Source organism: Terrapene carolina, unplaced genomic scaffold (genome assembly GCF_002925995.2).
Source record: "Terrapene carolina triunguis isolate 2854851 unplaced genomic scaffold, T_m_triunguis-2.0 Scaffold66, whole genome shotgun sequence".
In the NCBI taxonomy this organism is placed as follows: Eukaryota; Metazoa; Chordata; order Testudines; family Emydidae; genus Terrapene; species Terrapene triunguis.
In genome coordinates, this window is record NW_020664417.1 from 7,103,609 (window position 1) to 7,122,326 (window position 18,718).

The following is an 18,718-nucleotide window of genomic DNA, read 5'->3' on the forward strand; positions in this document are numbered from 1 at the left end:
CTCGGGCACTTCTTCACCCCGATTGGAATCTCGGGCCCCAGCTCAGGTCGAGCGGTGTAACCCAGCCCGCTGTCCCACCAACTACCCTGGATAGCGAGGAGGTTCTCGTCAGCTCTGGGTGCCATCCATGCCGGAGGCCCTGCAAGCAGTGCAAGAGATTATGTCCCTCCCGGTGCTGCCCACTCCGGCCCCTGTGGGGTCCTGGTCACGGGGTAAACCCGCTTTTGGACCACCACAGTCTCCATCTCTACGGCAGTGCTCCCCGTCACGGGGGACTTCCTGCCAACAGTCGCCCTCTCGCAGCCAACATGTTTCTGACCATAATAGACAGAAACTTCGCAGCCCTATCTGGTCTCCGGACCTCGGACAAGGGCAGAGAGGCTCGAGGCGTGGCTTGCTGGTGACCAGGCGCAGACCTCTGAAGGCACGCGCCCCCTGGCAGGAGTTTTAGAGTCGGTGCCCGGAATCTCTGTGGCACCTGTACCTCTCCAGGGACAGGTCAAGGGACTCCGTCTCTGGGACTTCTGCATCGACCACGGAATCCATCTAGAAGTGTGTCACCTTCTGGGTGCCAGGAACACGCTAGCAGATCACTTAAGCAGGGATTTCTCCTCTCACCACAAGTGGGTGCTCCACTCGGAGGTAGCCGGCTTGATCTTCCAGAGATGGGGAACTCCCCAAGTGGATTTGTTCGCCACCAGGCAGAACAGGAGGTACCACAGGTTCTGCTCCAGATGGGGTCTGGGCAAGTGCTCCCTCTCTGACACCTTCCTCCTGCTGTGGGCAGGAAGCCTGATGTAGGCATTCCCTCCGATTCCACTCATCAGCAATGTCCTAGCGAAAATCAAAAGGGACAAGGCGCAGGTTATCATGATCGCCCCATCATGGCCACACCAACATTGGTATGGCACGCTGTTGAGCTTGGTAGCAGTCCCACTGTGGTCGCTACTGCTGTCACGCGACCATGGTTGCCTCTTGCACCCCAATCTCGCATCTCTCCACGTTTGGATGTTGCTTGGCTGAACCTTAAAGAATGGACCTGTTCGTAGTGGGTCCAGCAAGTCCTCCTGGGGAGTAGAAAACCCTGAACTAGACAGACCTACCTGGCAAAATGGACAAGGTTTTCCCACTGGACAGCCGAGCAAGGCATCTGCCCTTCACATTCTTCGGTGCAGTCGATCTTAGACTACCTGCTTCATTTGAGGAACCAGGGCCTGGCACACTCCCTTATCAAGGTGCATCTGGCAGCCATCTCTGCCTTTCATCCACCCATCTAGGGGCAGACGGTGTTCTCCCATGACATGACAGTCAGGTTCCACAGAGGTCTCGAGAAACTTTTTCCTCAAGTTCAGTTTGCAGTCCCTCAGTGGTATCTCAACTTGGTTCTGTCCAGGCTCACGGGCCTGCCCTTTGAGCCGTTGGCCTCGTGCTCCCTGTCTGACCTATCATGGAAGGTAGCTTTCCTGGTGGTGATGACATCGGCGAGGCGAGTTTCCAAGCTGCGTGCCCTGACCCACAGTTTACAATTAATCCCTGCTTAGAAGTAGGAAAAACTCACTGTCTTTCAGATGCAATCAATATACTTGGAGTAACCCTAGGAAAACAACAGAGGAATCCAAAATATTTTTTTTCCGACAGAGGAATGGGAGTCCAACTCATTTGATAGCATGACATTTAATACTTCTGGGGGAATTCTACACCAAAGAATTTACAATTCTGTGCACAATATTTTAAAATTCTGCATATTTGTCAAAATAATGCAATATAATAATGCTGATTTCAATTATTTAGGTAATTTATTTAAACTACAATACAATGGATGGACAATGGGAGTGGGGAGCATTGGAGAAAATCCCCAAACTCCGTTGCCTAATAGTAATGTAGCTAGGTTTGACCCTTTATTTCTAGTTATAAATCAATAAATATATGCAGCTATATGCTCAGTGTTACATCATAGGCAACTGAAGAGCCACCGAGGGCTGAGGAATCAAACTCACAATTTATATTGGCTACTGACCATCTCCAGAAAGGTCAGTGAAAAACAGTTAATGGAGTATATTTTGATAAGAAATTTTTTCAGGCCAAAAATTTAGACCAGTTCTAATCACAAAGCACCATAAGCATTTATAAGGCCATACTGTCCTTTAAACCACTCTGGCCATGTAAAGGAGCCTTAAAACTTTTACCCCTGTTTTATACTCCTGGGGGAATTCATAAAGACAATGGGAACAATTCACTAAGGAGGCAGGCTGCTATGTTCTGCTCTCCCGGAGGGGACAGGCTGCACCACACCTACCTCCTCAGACAAACCCTGAAGCCCTGCTCCGCCACGCCAAGCATGCTGCAATAGTGAGTGAGAGGGACTGTGTGTGTGTGTGTGTGTGTGTGTGTGTGTGTGTGTCTCTCTTGCACAACTGCCCACATTTCACACACCCCTGGTGCTGATTTACACCTCTAGTGGCTGCTCCAGGCACCCAAACTGACCTGCCTGTGCTGCCGGGGAGGGGCACCTGACTGTTCTTGCAACTTCCCTTTACTCCCCCACCAGAAGTAATTTTTCTGCAGGGAAGCAAAGGAATCAGCGGGGGACATGAATTCTGCATACACACAATGATGCAGAATTCCCCCAGGAGTAATTTAAGGACTATATAAGTAAAAATACTTATGGCTACTTTCTCCAGACATAATAAAAGGAAAACTAAGAAAACATAAGTGAAAAGATTTACTTCAGGGTTTCAATAGGTCTTTTTCAGGGAATATTATTATGAATTAATGTGATTGGGGGCCCTATAATATCAACAGTAGATTTGAAAATTCACCATAAGAGCCTGCAAAGTTGAAACTGGTTTCTCTGTATGCTGTCCTATATTACCTAACCTGCCCTTTACTGAAATATAATCAGCATTGCTTGTTATATATTCATTTTGTGGCCCAAAATCTTCAGTCAGAATCGGGGCCCCTTTGTACCAGGCACTGTACAAACAACCCTACCTTGTAGAGTTTACAGTCTGAGACATGATAAGGGATGACAAAACAGAGAGAGAAGGTGGTACAGAGTTACTAAATGCAAGATTACAAGTTAGCTTAGTGATACCACATGTGTGTGGGTGGTTTGGTTTGGTCTGGTTTTGGTAGGGAGTTCTGATTACTGCCTATTCCTTTCCCCAGACAGATTGCCTTCATTATTCAACTGAAATTAAACATTCAGGTAAATTGGTGGTTCTTATGTTAGGGGGTTGCTCAGCTCTTTGAAATTATTTTGCTATTACCGGGCTCCTGCTCCTCTCCTGCTACTGACAGAGAGTCTCTTCCTACTCTGCCTTCTGGGGTTTCTGTGTCCAATATGGCTGGTGGACATGAAGGGTAGCTGCTGGGGCTGTGTGCTCATTGCAATTTAGTCCGATACATGTAGGTTGCAGGAATGGATCCTAGCCCTTAGCCTTACTTCCTGTCACTCTACTGCTCATCCCATCTGAGGTGGTGCTGGGGCTTCTGTGCCCTAAATAGCTGGAGAGAGAGTGGGAAGACATTTGTTAAGTTGGGGTCAGCGTGGTATTAAAATTTGCTTTTGTTTGCTCTACCAGGCTAATACAAAGACTCATTTGTGAATAATAAAGTGAGCTTAGTTTCTTTTTTAAAAGAGTCAGTTATGTACAAAAGAAAAGAAAAACAGCTCTGACAGCTAACACATGTTCAACACAAGAAGTTTCCTGATACAAAAGACATTGACGTGATCCTTTGAGTGAACCCCATCAGGAAACTGCAGAGCCTCAGTTCACTAGCAATTATTGTTAATTGACTAGAGGTTCTAATTAAGTTAACGACCCAGGATTTTATTTCACATTGAATTAGTATATCAGATTATTTTGCGAGAAAGCATGGCAGAATAATTCTAGGCACCCATCCTCTATAACACTTTAAGTCATTAACAGCAGTGGTTAAATGGGAACATGCTTGGTGGTACCCGTCAGCAGAACACTTTGTTTGGCTTTAGCAGGATACTGTAACATCAGCCTATAGCTTGTAGTTGAAGTTAATGAAAAATGCAGGCAACTTTTGTGGGGCTAATGTCATATCTTAATGTTCAACCCTTATCAAATGTAAGTTAAACATGACATTTGTTCTGGATTGTGACACACATTTGAAAACTTAAGAACATTTTAATGACTTATATTTGATGGGTTTTGAGATTTTTTCCTATGGTTTGAGCTGGGTTTTCTACTCCTGGTGGCGTGCTTGCAGAATTCATGTCCCCCACAGATTTCTTTGCTTCCCTGCAGAAAAATGACTTTCTGACAGGGAAGCAAAGGGAACCTGGAAGAGCAATCACGTGTCCCTCCCCCACAGCGCAGGTTAATTGTTTCAGGCACCTCAAAGACCCATCAAAAAGATAAATCACTGCGGGGGGCTGAGCCCCGCCACCTTCACCTGTACCCCACTTCAGAGGCCCATTCTCCCTGCACCTGGAGCCCTGCAGTGAGCCCCAGTGCATCCAGATCCCCCTGCAGCTAGACCTCCCACTGAGAGACCTGCACCCAAATTGCCCCTCACAGAACCCTCTCACCCCACACCTTGATGCCTCCACACTAGCCCTCCACACCCGGATCCTGCTGAGCTGAGCCTGCCTGCCCATACCTGGTGTGCCTAGCATGGAGGGGAAGGCTTCTTGCTTTTTCTGGGCAGGCCCAGCCCTTGCCATGCGTCCGTGTTAGGTGCAGCCTCACCACCGAGTCCATGTCCCCAGGGGGGACTGCAGGATGATCTCCCACCTCCATGCAGCCAGTGGCCTGTGCGCCGCACTGCCATGCTGGAGCCTCCACATTTATTTATTGACAAATAAAATTTGCAGAATTTTAAAATATTGTGTGCAGAATTTTTAATGTTTTGGCACAGAAAAAATGACAGGAGTAGTTTTCAAACTATATACTCCACATAGTGCCTTATATGCTGGTTAAAACTATCTGTCAGTACAAATAATTGTAAAACAGAAAATCAGCAAGTTTTCAGATTTGGGAGTTCTAAACTTCATAGATTAACTGACCTTTCAGGAAACATACCATTCTAATTCAAAGATATGAGAAAAAAGTCAACTGATAGTTCCTTTCTGCTGACAAGCAGTTAGAATTAAATATTACTTAAGTCCCTGAAGACTAAATAGCTCAGACAGAAAAATAAAGATATAAAGTTTTTAATCAATAAAGCAAAATAACTTTAAAGTTGAAGATCAGTAGATTTAAATTTCGCCCTTTTTTTCTGCCTGAAAACTGTTCACAAACATGTCCTGAGTTCTGTAAATGAATTATTCACAAAAATTTGCCACACAGTTTATGCAATCAAGTTTCAGCATATGGATTGTTTGTGGACTGTTGTCCTCGACTATTCACTATTTGTTATTTTTGTAATGAGACTGGATCACCTAAGTCACATGGTATAATATGCATGTATGTGATTATTTTATTGCCAACATACCAATATAGAAATGGGGAAAAGGGTTGTAGGATTAATCCTGTTTCCCTTAAACATTCTTTTCCAAAAAAAAAAAAAAAAATATTTGACTAAAGACAGCTATACTGATTTAACAAAGAAAGCACAAAGTTGTATCTTCATGAATATACTCTCTGTGTGCCTAAGTGAAAGAGAAGAAGCCAAGATACTTTTGTCCAGCCCCCTACCCATTAGGAGATGAGTAATTCTATTTCAAATGCTAGGTAGCAAGAGCTAGTGCACCATATGTATAGTTTTAATGGCTGCTCTCAACATAAAAATACTTTACCTCATAATTCAATTTTCATTCACCATCAAGAGACACCATCTCTGTACTTCTTGTGTGTGGATATTAGTGCTTTCTAACACAGGCCTTCTGTTCCCTGTAAATTAGAGTACGTGAGTTGTAGATCTTTGTAATAGCGTGCTTCAAGACCGAGAGGGTAGATTTACTTTTATTTGATTGATTATGTTTTATCAGCTGCATGTCACTTCATCACACTGTGGAGGCAATTTAGCTCATTCCCCGGAATAGCATTATAAAGACAGATTACCTCAGACCAACATCATTAAGGTTTAACCAGTCTGTTATAATTATGTCTATTAATGATGATCAGGTTTTGTTTTGAAAAGAATCACTTTCTAAAAGGAATATACTTTGTGGCTTTCCATAGTTTGCCTGCCCTGCCCATGAACCCTACATTTCCTATTTTCCAGGCCTTATTAGGATAAAGGAATGTAGATTTGTTAAATTGTTTCAAATTCAAAATTAAATTAACAAAAGAATCAGTTTAAAAGATGGGCATACTGAGGCATGCAATGTAAACATCCCAAAGTTTAACCAAGCAGCTTTCAGTTGGTACACATAGTTATATTTTTATTAACAAATGGTTTGGTCCTTAGTGATTTGAAATATGATCTATAGTTTCATTTGTCTGCAACCTTTCATCCTGACTATAGGAGCTTAACTTGATCTTGTCAATATTAATTAACACTGTCCCTAATTAATCAGTTTCTCTGGGAGTTTTTGTCAGTGGAATAAAGATCATTTTTTCTTCTTCCCATGCAGGGCAGACCCACAACATTTTGGCACCTGAGGCGGGGAGCTCAAATGACGCTCCAAAGCTCCCTCGCTTGGGCCAAAACTTTGAAAGGTCTCAATTCTGTCTTCTTCCTATTCTACTCCTCTCATGGTACTGCTCTGCTATCTACCCCAGTAAAGGAGAACTAACAACTTAAAATGCCTTGTTCAACAATTTTAAGTAACACTTAACTTTCAAATGCCTGAACAGCAAATGTAACTTTTCTTGTCTGCGTAGTAAACACTGGCATTTTTATCTGTTTGAATAATCAAAGTGGTGCTTTCCGTGCCTTCTTGATTGCAAAGATTTGAACTGCTTCCTGCTGAAGGTCCACAGTCTGGGCCAGCTCATGCTCTATTGAGATGGTTGCAAGGCCGACGAGCCTCTCCAGTGTTATTGTGGAGCGTAGATGTGTTTTTATTAACTTCAGCTTGGAGAAGCTGCGTTCTCCACTGCCAACTGTTACAGGAACTGTTAGAAGTATGCGCAGAGCAACAAAAGCATTTGGAATGAGGGTGGTCATCTTATTTGTGCACATATATTCCAGAATAGCCTTTGGAGCTGATCCTGCTGAAATGTATCTTGAAAGGGCTTTCAGTTCGTCACCTAAATCACTTGCATCAATATAACGCATGTCATCATGTGTCAACACTGTCTCTAGTGCCCTGCATTGCTGGTGTAGGTCTTCTTCAGGTATAGTGAGGAGTTTTGGATTATCATACAACATCCCAAATATACTGCTGCATGAAACATTCCTTAACTGACTGTATTGCACAATCTAGCACCTGGTTAAAGAATTCAACTTTGAATTGTTTTTTGGGGTCTCTTATGGGATTATCCCGTGCCTCGTAATCAAAATGTCGTCTTCTTCGGTGACTCTTGTATTCTTGAACGGGTGGGAAAATAGCTTCAGTGTGAAGTTCCTCTGCCATCTTCTGTGCACTCTTCAGAACATTTTGAAATCCCTCCTCTGACCGGGAGATGAGGCTTTAAGTATGACGTTGCTTTGTCCAGTTGTTCCATTGCTCCAGATATATCAAGGTCAATACCTTGGAGTCGCTTGCTTACAACATTTATTTCAAACAGTATATCTTGCCACAACACCAAGCCACACAGAAATTTGAAGTTATGTATGTTTCTGGTGATTCCATTTCCCTCTGCCACTGTTTTCCCACGAACACTTCCTTCATAGCATTATCCTCCATAATGGCAACTATGGCATCATATATCTTCCCAATTTGGTGTTTGATAGGCTTTATCACCTCTGCTCGACTTTCCCATCATGTGGCACTCAGTGGTTTCCGTGTCAGAGAGGATGTTCCCAGATGTTGCTTCAAAATTTGCCATTGATGAGTTGATGCAGAATAAAATACATAGATGCTTTGAATTACATTAAAAAATTCAGCAACCACACTAGAAACTGAATGCACCACCAAGTTCAATGAATGAGAACTGCATGGGACAAAAAAAAGCTCGAGGGTTTAACTCTCAAATCCGTGTCTGCACTCCTCTGTTCTTTCCTCTCATGTTGGCACCATTATCATAGCCCTGACCTCTCATGTCAGCTATCGTAATTCCCATATCTTCCAGCTTTTTAAGAAGCACATTTGTCATACCAGCTTCTGTAGTATCATCAATGTCAATAAATTCTAGAAAATGCTCTCTGGCAGTCACCATTGCAGGGACATTTTCACTAGGTTCTGTTGTTGTTACAAAACGCACCATTAAAGTCATTTGTTCTGTATGGCTGATGTCAGGTGTGCAGTCCAGAATAACAGAGTAATATCTTGCTGACTTCGGATCTGCCACAATCTTCTGTTTGACTTTTGTTGCCAGTAACTGTATGATCTCATTTTGAATTGTTTTTCCAAAGTAGTGGTGTGTGTACATTTCTTGGGTGGTGACTCTTCTTAGATGCTGCTGGAGTACAGCATCAAACTCAGCCATCAGCTCCACAATTTTAAGGAAGTTTCCATTGTTTGGCACATACAGCTGATCTGAAGTGCCATGCAGTGCTAGGTTTTGGGTAGCAAGCATTCTCGCAATGGCAATGAACCTTTTCAGAACATTTTGCCAGTAAAGAGACTCTGATGCAATCTTCTCTTGATGCTGATCATCTATGGTGGCCTTTAACCTTAGTCTCATCTCAAGCTCTTTCCACCTATGGAATGCTCTCTGGTGATTTGCTGCCTTCTCATGGCATGCCAGACTTCTAGCCAGATTTTTCCAGTCCTTTGTTCCTGTAGAACCCAAAGTGACTGGAAGAGTTTGCAACAAAAACAGTATGCAGCATTCTGGGCTTTTGAGTACATAAGCCATGACCTCTCCACTTTGTCACCAGTAATGTGTTGGATGGAAACTTCCATTTTCATTGTCTTTAGGGAACATGAAGTTTTTCACTTGCTGTGGCCCATGCAGTACAAGTCCCTCGGGCTACTGCTCAAGTGGGTCCACAGTCCTGGATCATCTAGACTTAAGGAACCAAACTCAGCAGCAACTGTTTCTTGCGCCTCGACCACACTCTTCTCTAATCTACACTTTTCTTCAGGAATGTGCATGGTTACATCCATTTGAGATGGAGATATGGATGCTGCAGTAGCTGCCAGGTCGCCTGCACTCTGACTAACTAGAAGATCGGGCATCTATTCACCACTCACATCCTCACTGGGGCCAGAAGGCTCACAGTGAACATTTGTGTCTATGTATCTCAGGAGAGCTCCTTTCTGCTTAGATAGAAAAGCTTCCTTTGCTTTCTTTCTTTTTCTGAATGCTGCCCCGGAGGGGCGTTTTCTTCTTTCACTCATGACTGCTGTTCTGTGCCAGCTATAGTGGCTCTCAACACTCAATTGAAGGGGACAAATAAGCAAGCTCGTAGCAGGGCCTGAGTGCGGGAAGATATCAGCGTCTTAAGGGCCTAACTGGCTCCTACTATTTCCATTGATTGCCTGTTCTCCTCAAGTGGGTTCAGGGAAGCAGCAGGAAATAGGAAGCTCCCTAGAAGCTGATGTTATCAGTCCAGGCTCCTGGGGGTGCTAGAGAGGTACATAAGAGGCTCGTCCTCCTCTCTCTCCCTGCAGCTCCTGCTGCTTTCTGTTATTCCTATGACCTTTTCTCCCGCCTGCCTGTTATGTCTCTCGTGCCCTCCTTTCTCCAGCACAGCACTCCACCATCTCTGTGCATTTAGAGCAGAGAATACATGTACACCAGCAGCAGACACAATTTTCTACACTCTGGATCCTAGTGGTGCCCCCCCCACACACACACACACACAATCTGGCACCTGAGGCGACCACCTCAGTTCGCCTCATGGTAAGGCCAGCCCTGTACCCATGCCCAAATCAGGAAGGAATCCACCATCCTGACAAACTGCATCCTCCACTGAACAGAGGTATTACAGAGGGTGGAAGTTGGAGAGTGAGCTGTCCCCTGAGCTGCAATGTCCACACTCTTTTCACTGTGCTTGTTTGAGCCCTGCTAGTGTGAGTCTACCTGAAAGGTTCACATTCATTGATGGCAAGCAGAGATATGTGCCTCCCTGCAGCCCAGACTTAGACGCCTACCTCTGTGGGCAGGGGTAAGGGGTCTAGCACCCTCCCCACCCACCCCCCGCCACACCTCCATCAGTGTCTCACATTGGCTAGCTTAGGCAGCTCCCCGCCTAGCATGCTCTGGGGGGTTGTGCCTCTCATTCTAAGACACCTGAGTCCCTTCGTGGAGCACACCATTGTTGTCTAACTATCTTTGTGGATCCAGGCCTAAGTGCTCATCCTGACAAACCTCCTCTGATTCATCAGCAGGCAGATGTCAGGAAGTCAGTGATATGCAGGGACTCAGTTGCTGAGCTTAATTGTCTGAGGGACTGGGTGCTAGGTATGAGAGGGCATGGATAAGTGGGGAGGTATAAACGTTAGTAGCAAGGACTGGGGAGCAGAGCTCTAGAGTGGGACTGAACAGCACAGTTCTGTGCTAAACCTGTGGATCCCACTGCCTACACTAGTTTCTCAGCCCCAATATCCAGCCCAGCTCCCTTATTCCTACCACAAATCACTGTCCATTTTCCCTTTATTTTTATGATGATTTTATTTAATTTAAAAATTGTTATAAAAACGAACATTATAAAAATGAGCTCAAAGATATCTCTTCGTTGGTTGCTTGGGATGACATGGAGTCTGGGCTCTGGAAAGGAAGAAGTTGAGGCTGAGAAGGGGAACGTAGATGGGGTGTTTAAAGACAACTGTTTAGTCCCTTTTTAGGTGTATTTTGGAAGAAGGTGCATTCCAGCAATTTTAACTGAAAGCTAACAAAGGGTTTTTTTTGTGTGGGAATATCTACTAGCCTGACATACTGCATCAGCCACTGGATGCAGCTCTATGCGGCACGAATATTAAGACTTGGCATACTTGAGCCACCCTGGATTAAAAATCATTGACTGATTCTTCCCTTTCCTCACATTTGATAAACCTGAAGCATTCAAACATATGGAAACAAAATTACTTTCTATACCTCATCAAAATAAAGATGAGTGTTTGGCTATCAGATGCACAGTAATCCAAATCTGTGAAAATGAAATCTTAAAGATGAATTTCCTATAGTACTGAAAAGTTAATAATCATTTGGTGATATGTTTAACTCCAGGTCATACTTTACCTAAGCAAATCAATGTGTTCACTCATCAAAACATTACTATTTGACACACATGTTATTAATCTTAGAGCAGTGAAACTTTGTGAAAAATGCCCTGAGGAGTGTGTTTAGAAAACCCCAAACTTGCCAAACTTGTGAGTTTAATTAAAGTCATAGGAAGCATCTCTAAGTAAAACAATGGAAGTAAGCACTTAAGGCCAGATTGAGAATCCGTTACATTGGTGAGCAGTGTTTCACCCAAGTAATCCCATTGGAGTGAATGGGATTACTCAGGTAATTAACTGCTCAGCAATATGAGGAAGGAGTTACTGATGTCTGTGTTCATTCTCTGATCATGGGAAACAATTCTATTTTAGTCTCTGCAGATAAAACAACTGAATCTCTGAATACAAATCCATTTTATCCCAAATGGAACAGGAAAACAACAGTACATTTGCAAACTTTTCCCACCAAACCCAGATTTATATGTGAGAATTTACATGTAGCAGACACCTCACTGCAGATGTAATTCATATACAGTTAAACCATTATATTAAAACTCAAACTAGCATACCGGTAATTTACATTAATCAGATGTTAGAAGATGTAATAAATTATCACAGTTGTAGGCCTACCTCAGTAAGCAGATGGGAGAGGTAAACAGGCTATGTTTTCTAAGAATAGTTTTGTTACTAAAGCTGGAAAGCTAGTGTTTGTGTGCTAAGATTTCTGCCATAGAAATAGATAACCTTCAAACACCTTCCAAGAGCCATCTTTTTTATTTTTTTTTAAACCTATCTGCTAGAGAAATGTCCTCTCCCAGCTACCAAATTTCTCCCCAGAATTACAGAATTGTCTGACTGTCAGGATGGAAAAATATTGAGTTCTGGAGAAGGGATACGTTTAAGGTTTAATATCTCATGAACCATCACAAGTAGAAACATGCCAGAGAGCAGAGAATCTATACTTTCTGCTGAGAAAAGAACATTTTATTCTGGGCTGGTGTATTTTGTTTCAGAACATTAACATTGTGATACCTTGGCTTATGGAAAAGCTATTTTAAACCATTTTGGAGGTTTCTAAAATGTATTATTTTTTCTTTCTCACTGAGTCTCTGTAGTTGGATTCATAGGGCTATGGCAGTTTGGCTTTACAGATAGAGAGCTACTGACATGGTACCGATAAAGGGCTCAGTTCCACTCCTATTGAACTAAATAGCAAAATCTGTTGATTTTATAGATATATATATAGGCATGTCTCTTATTTCTGTTTTGTTTTTTTACTTCCTATCTCTTACTCTGTTTTTAATCTATGATGAGAGTTTGTCTCTCATTGCCTGGTTACCAGATTTTCTTAAAGGCCTTCTTATCAAAAGAATTTTTGAAAGTGCTTATGTGGAGAATCCTTAAGGTTAAATTGAAATAGCCCTCCTGTGTTCTACTTTTGTTCCCTGATTCTGATTTATAGGGTTCTTGCCTTCTAGAATAATGTGTGTAGCACTGATTTGAAGAGGATAAGTGATCTGTACTGGTTCAAAGACATCTTTGTTAAATCAGCACAGGTACTTCAGACATGAAGAGACATATTCCTCTCAAGACTTCAGTGAACAGCAGAGATAGACTTGGATTTGCTCTTTATTCTTAACAAATCTTATTTTAAAGAGCACCCCAATCTAGCGTAATCAGAGTGTACTTCTTTTCCTGTGTCAAAACAGCTGGTAGGAATGTAAACTAACTTTTACTGGTATCGGCAATTGTTCAAACCATTTTTAAATGTGAAGAAAACATTATTAAAAACTGTAAACATCCAAGCTCTTTAGCTGACTTAGTGGATGATGAGGAAGAAGAAAAAGATGAACATTGAGTTTGCTTTAGTTAGATCATAAAGACTAGCATTATTAGCTTTGAATTTTGACAACTACTGAGAAATGTCAATGGGTCAAGTTTATTATTTCTACCCCACATATTATCTCCTACTTGAACACAATCAAAGTTCAGTATTTCTAGGATATTATTTTTTTTGATTTAAAGAAAACAGCTATATCTAAGATAAGAAAGATTAGACTCCCTCTTGCACATAAGAAGAAAAAAAACGAAAAAAAAGTAAAGCCCCTCTTCCCCCCCTCCCCGAAAAAGTATGATCAGATACAGGCATTGGACCTGCTTCCAGTACCTTTGGTGAAGTTAAGAGTTTAATATTAACCGAAAAGACTTTTTCCCAACACTTTCTTGCCATATTTCTGGTGCCGACTGATTTAGACACCCTGTGCAGGATAAGTGGCTGAACACTTCTTTTTCATTTAATTTTATATGTATAACCCCTCACCAAAAGGTACTGAAAACAGGCAGACACATGTTGCAAAATTTCTAGGATGCTAAACAAGTTAGCACAGTACAACCCTGGTTTTCTAAATGGATTTAAGGATATCCAAAATACTCAGAAATGTAGGATCCTGACCAAGGAGAGAGTACTGCATACTGCACATTGCCATCATGGGACATGAGTGACCTTCAGGTAACTAGAGCTTTGGTTTTCTGGAGGTCAAATACCCAAGATTATGCTAATTAAACATTCAATTTGTTGCACCTACAGGATAATGAGATTAGAAGGAATAGCCAGCATGGATCTTTCAAAAACAAAACATGCCAAACCAACCTAATATCCTTTATTGACAGGGTTACTGGCCAAGTGAATAGGAGGGAAGCAGTAGCCATGATATATCTTTATTTTAGTAAGGCTTTTGACTCAGTCCCACAGGACATTCTCATAAGCAAACTAGGGAAATATGCTGTAGACCAGTGGTTCTCAAAGCCGGTCCGCCGCTTGTTCAGGGAAAGCCCCTGGTGGGCCGGGCCAGTTTGTTTACCTCCCGCGTCCACAGGTTCGGCCGATCGCGGCTCCCACTGGCCGCGGTTCACCGCTCCTGGCCAATAGGGGCTGCGGGAAGGGCGGCCAGCACGTCCCTCGGCCCGCGCCGCTTCCCGCAGCCCCCACTGGCCTGGAGCAGCGAACCGCAGCCAGTTGGAGCCGCGATTGGCTGAACCTGCGGACGTGGCAGGTAAACGGCCCAGCCCGCCGGGGCTTTCCCTGAACAAGCGGCGGACCGGCTTTGAGAACCACTGCTGTAGATGACATTACTATACGGTGGCTGCTCAAAAAGTAGTTATCAGTGGTTCACTGTCAGACTGGGAGGATGTATCTGGGTTAGTCCTATTTAATATATTTATTAATTACCTGGATAACAGAGTGAAGAGTATGCTTATAAAATTTGTGGATGACATCAAGCTGGCAGGGGTTATAAGCACTTTGGAGGACAGGATTAGAATTCAAAACAATCTTTGCAAATTAAAGAATTGGTCTGAAATCAACAGAAATTTTTATAGATAAAATTCTATAAAGACAAGTGCAAAATACTTCACTTTGGAAGGAAAAAATCATATGCACAGCTACAAAATGGGGAATAACTGGCTAGGAGGTAGTACCGCTGAAACACACACATTGAATATGAGTCAACAATGTTGTGCAGTTGCAAAAAAGGCTAATATGCTGGAGTGTATTAACAAGATTTTCATATGTAAGACACAAGAGGTAATTGTCCTACTCTATGTGGCATTGGTCACACCCCAGCTGTAGTACTGTGTCCAATTCTGGGTGCCACAGTTGAGGAAAGATGTGGATAAATTGGAGAGAGTCCAGAAGACAGCAACAAAAGGTTTAGAAAACATTGACCTATGAGGAAAGGTTAAAAAAATGGGCATGTTTTCTCTTGAGAAAAGAAGACTGAGGGGGAACCTGATAACAGTCTTCAAATACGTTAAGGGCAGTTATAAACAAGATGGTAATCAGTTGGTCCCCATGTCCACTGAAGGTAGGAAAAGAATTAGTGGGTTTAATCTGCAGCAAGGGAGATTTAAGTTAGATATTAGGAAGAACTTTCTAAGGATAGTTAAGTTCTGGAAGAGGTTTCCAAGGGAGGTTGTTGAATTCCCATCACTGAAGGTTTTTAAGGTCAGGTTAAAAAAATACCTGTCAGGAATGATTTAGGTTTACTTGGTCCTGCCTCAGTGCAGGGGGGATGGACTTGATGATTTTTAGAAGTCCCTTCCAGCTCTATATTTCTGTTATTCCATGTAATATTCTAACAATGTTTAATATTTGTGTTGTAGTAAAAATGAGACAATTATCTGTAGTGTAATAAGTAGTGCTTATAAGCAAAATGCCAGCTGCCTAGCCATTTCCAAGTATTTTGTAGGCAAAATGGTATAGGTGAGTTGTAAGGAGAGATTTAAATAAGGTTAATTGGCTTTGCAGATTTGTCAGAGTGTCATGAGAAAAATATAAACGTGATTGTTGGATTTTTGACTAATTGGCAATAAAGGCTGGTATCACTAAGAGGCAGGTGTCAACATATGTAAACCATATAAGATAATAGGGTGCAGCTAAGCCATGAATGGAATTAAAAATGAAGACAAGTAGTTTGTGCTTGATGCAGTGGAAAAGGAAGAACCAGTGGAGGGATGCAAAGACTGAGGTGATGGGTTGGGAAAATGGGGTTTATTCAGGCACCACTACGGTATCTGAACACCTCAGAGAAGAGAAATCTAGTTTATTATTTCAATTAGGGACATGGTTATTGTTTACATGGGAGCAGCATTTTAGTTTGGTACTTCTGTATATACTTGTGATAGCTCTTATAATTTCTCTTCTTGCTATTATTCTTTCATTTATGTACAAAGTCTGCAAAAATACTTACTTGTTGTTTAGGCTTGTTGAAATGAATTATATGGCGTCAGTTTATTCTCTAGTGAATAATATTTAGCACATGTGACAGTGTCTGTTCTGAAGAGAACTGGCTCTAAAGTAACATGCTTTAGCTCCAGAAGACTGTGGTCCCTCCAATTCAGGAAGGAGCTCATAATTGATGGGAAAATATACAAAAAATAACTTATAATAGCTGCCTGTGTTAAACCTGCTACATTCATACTCATTCAAGTTAGGCTTTCTTTATCCTTGATTCCCATCACCCTGATGAGTTCAGTGCACTTAAAAAAATAGGGATAATGGTACTTCCCAGCTATATATTTGATGCTCTCAGTGCACTTTACAAACATCAATTTATTAAGCCTCACAACATGCTCTGTAAGATAATAACTTGAAACACTAAGGAGTTAAGTAAATTTCCCAACGTCACACAGTAAATCTGTAGCAGAGCCGGGAATAGAATCTCAGTATCGACTCCAAATCCTGTGACTGATCCATGGGATCTTTCTTCCTTTCTAAGGCACAATTGGAAAATATATTCAGGGTTCATAAGCTTATTGGCCTAATGTAAGACCCGTGTTGAAACTGACATGAAAACTCTAACATGGAAGTTCATTTGGTTACCCGATTGCAGGGAAAACATGTGAATCTGCTGTCAATTACTGTGAATGCAACCCCTGTTTCAATGGAGGATCCTGTCAAAGTGGAGTGGAAGGATATTATTGCCACTGTCCATTTGGTGAGTTGTTGGGTTTTTTTGTTTACATTTCATAGATATACTGATTTCTTCAGGTTCACTTAAATAAAACCTATATTTATTTATGTCAATTTCAATTTACCAAAATAAATCACATGCCTATCCCAAATCATTAGGGTCCAATGATATACAGTTAAAATACAGTCCAGTTAAGAGAAAAAAGCATCTATTTAAGAAATCCTTAGTGATTTATAATATCACTTTCTGTTTCTTCTACATGAGAACAAAAGGGAAGGGAGGAGATTTTTCCTGGTGTACACTTAGGGCCAGATTTTTATTGGTCCTTGAGAGTGTGTGTGTGTGTGTGTGTGTTTGTGTACACATACACGCGTGCAAGATGCCTCCCGCTTTGTATGCCCAGCTCACAATCACAGCTGCCTTCCTACACCCTACTCCCTCTTAACACCAGCCCACAAAGGGCCAGGCTGCTTGGGTTGCAACTGGTCACTCATCACTTCCTGCACAATCCATCACTGAACTCCCCTGGAGTGTTTGGGTTCCATGCTGCCCCCACTTTTGGATTCCTTAAAGCTACAGTTTTTCCTTATTTTCCTTTGGAGTATTTTACTGGTGTTCCAGAAGAGAGGGGCAGAGATTTCTCAGATGAAAAGCCCAAAAATATTCTGAGTGCTATGTTGTGCAGCCCTTATTTGCATTGGTGAGCACTTCCTTACACAAGGAGTCCCATTGAGTGCAGGTCACACCACTGAGTTCTGAATAACGATACAGTTATAGTAGGTGTAAAGATTGCGAATTATATATTATAAGTTCCACAATCAACTTCTGTTGATCCGCACACTAATAATTTGCAAAGAAGGCATCATATTCTGTTTTCTAGCTATAAAAGGGGAGTTTCTGTTGTATTTCAATGTTCTTACAAAGTAATCACATTTACATTCACAACTCCTCAAAAATATGCAGGCAAGGAATCAATAAACATAATTAACTCCTCTGTTCATGAGCAACATAATCTCAGATATTGAGTATGGCACTTATTTTTATAATGATTAGACCTTGCTAAAAAGCATTAGAAAAGATGTGGAAAGATCAAAACACATTACTGTATCATTCCGCACTAATCCCGGCCCATTCTGTTTATTGTATACTATTAAAATTTTGCAGTGTTTCTAGACCTAAATTCTAAGAATAAAACCAGGAATTCATACAGTCCTATCAATATATTTGAAGTTAATTATCACTAATTTCTACCAGGAATTGAGCAGCCAGTAATGATACAAAACATAAAAAGGGTAACTTCAGAGATCTTGGTACAGTCACACAAAGCTTGGGTCTGAACTCAGATCCATTGTGGATTGTCTTTGCTCATGTAGAAAAGAATGATGTTAAATAAAACAAATTAAACAGAAAAAGAAAAAGGCTGAAAAAATAAACAAATATTTTAAAAGGCAGCCAAAAGAGTAACCCTATCTTAGAAAAATGTTTTTCAGAACTTTCAGAATGTTTTTGTTGTGCGAACTTTCATCTGTCTTGCACTTGTAATGAATTGCTTATCCTATATTATATCATTTTTCTCAGAGATTTACTCATTTTCTATATTTATACTCAGATTTCATTATAAATGCATCTAATTTTCAGAGATTAAGGAGAAAAGTAATTACACAGTTCAATGACATTTAGAAAGAAATGTATGGAGTACACATACATACTCAGATTAAATAAAATACTGAGAAAATGGAAGGCTCAGATGTTTGTAGCCAGATTATAGCAAAGAAAAAATATGCACATCCTCCTAGACAAGGCTTAGTATATTTTAAATTTATTGTAGACTTGAACTGTAAGGACTAATAGATAATGTATAGCCAAATTCAAGAAGGAATGAAACAATCACAATTTAATAAGCTGCATTCCACCGTGGCTTGAATTTCTCTTCACGTTATTTGACACAAGTCCACAAATATTTGTGGGGAAATTCTTTGGCTCAGCATTGCAGTAACAATAAAATTCATTTCAAAAACTAAATGGAAAAAGAACCAGCACAAATAAATACAAA

At 41.5% G+C, this 18,718-nt stretch overlaps 1 protein-coding gene across 1 annotated transcript in view; it reads left to right on the top strand.

Annotated features, from left to right (window-relative positions):
• The window catches only part of FAT4 (FAT atypical cadherin 4), a 220,756-nt gene that overhangs the window by 167,789 nt on the left and 34,249 nt on the right, over positions 1-18,718 (top strand). Inside the window, exon 10 of the mRNA XM_026647814.2 lies at positions 16,585-16,689. Within this exon, the coding sequence (XP_026503599.1) occupies positions 16,585-16,689 (105 nt within the window). The remainder of the gene's footprint in view (positions 1-16,584; positions 16,690-18,718) is intronic.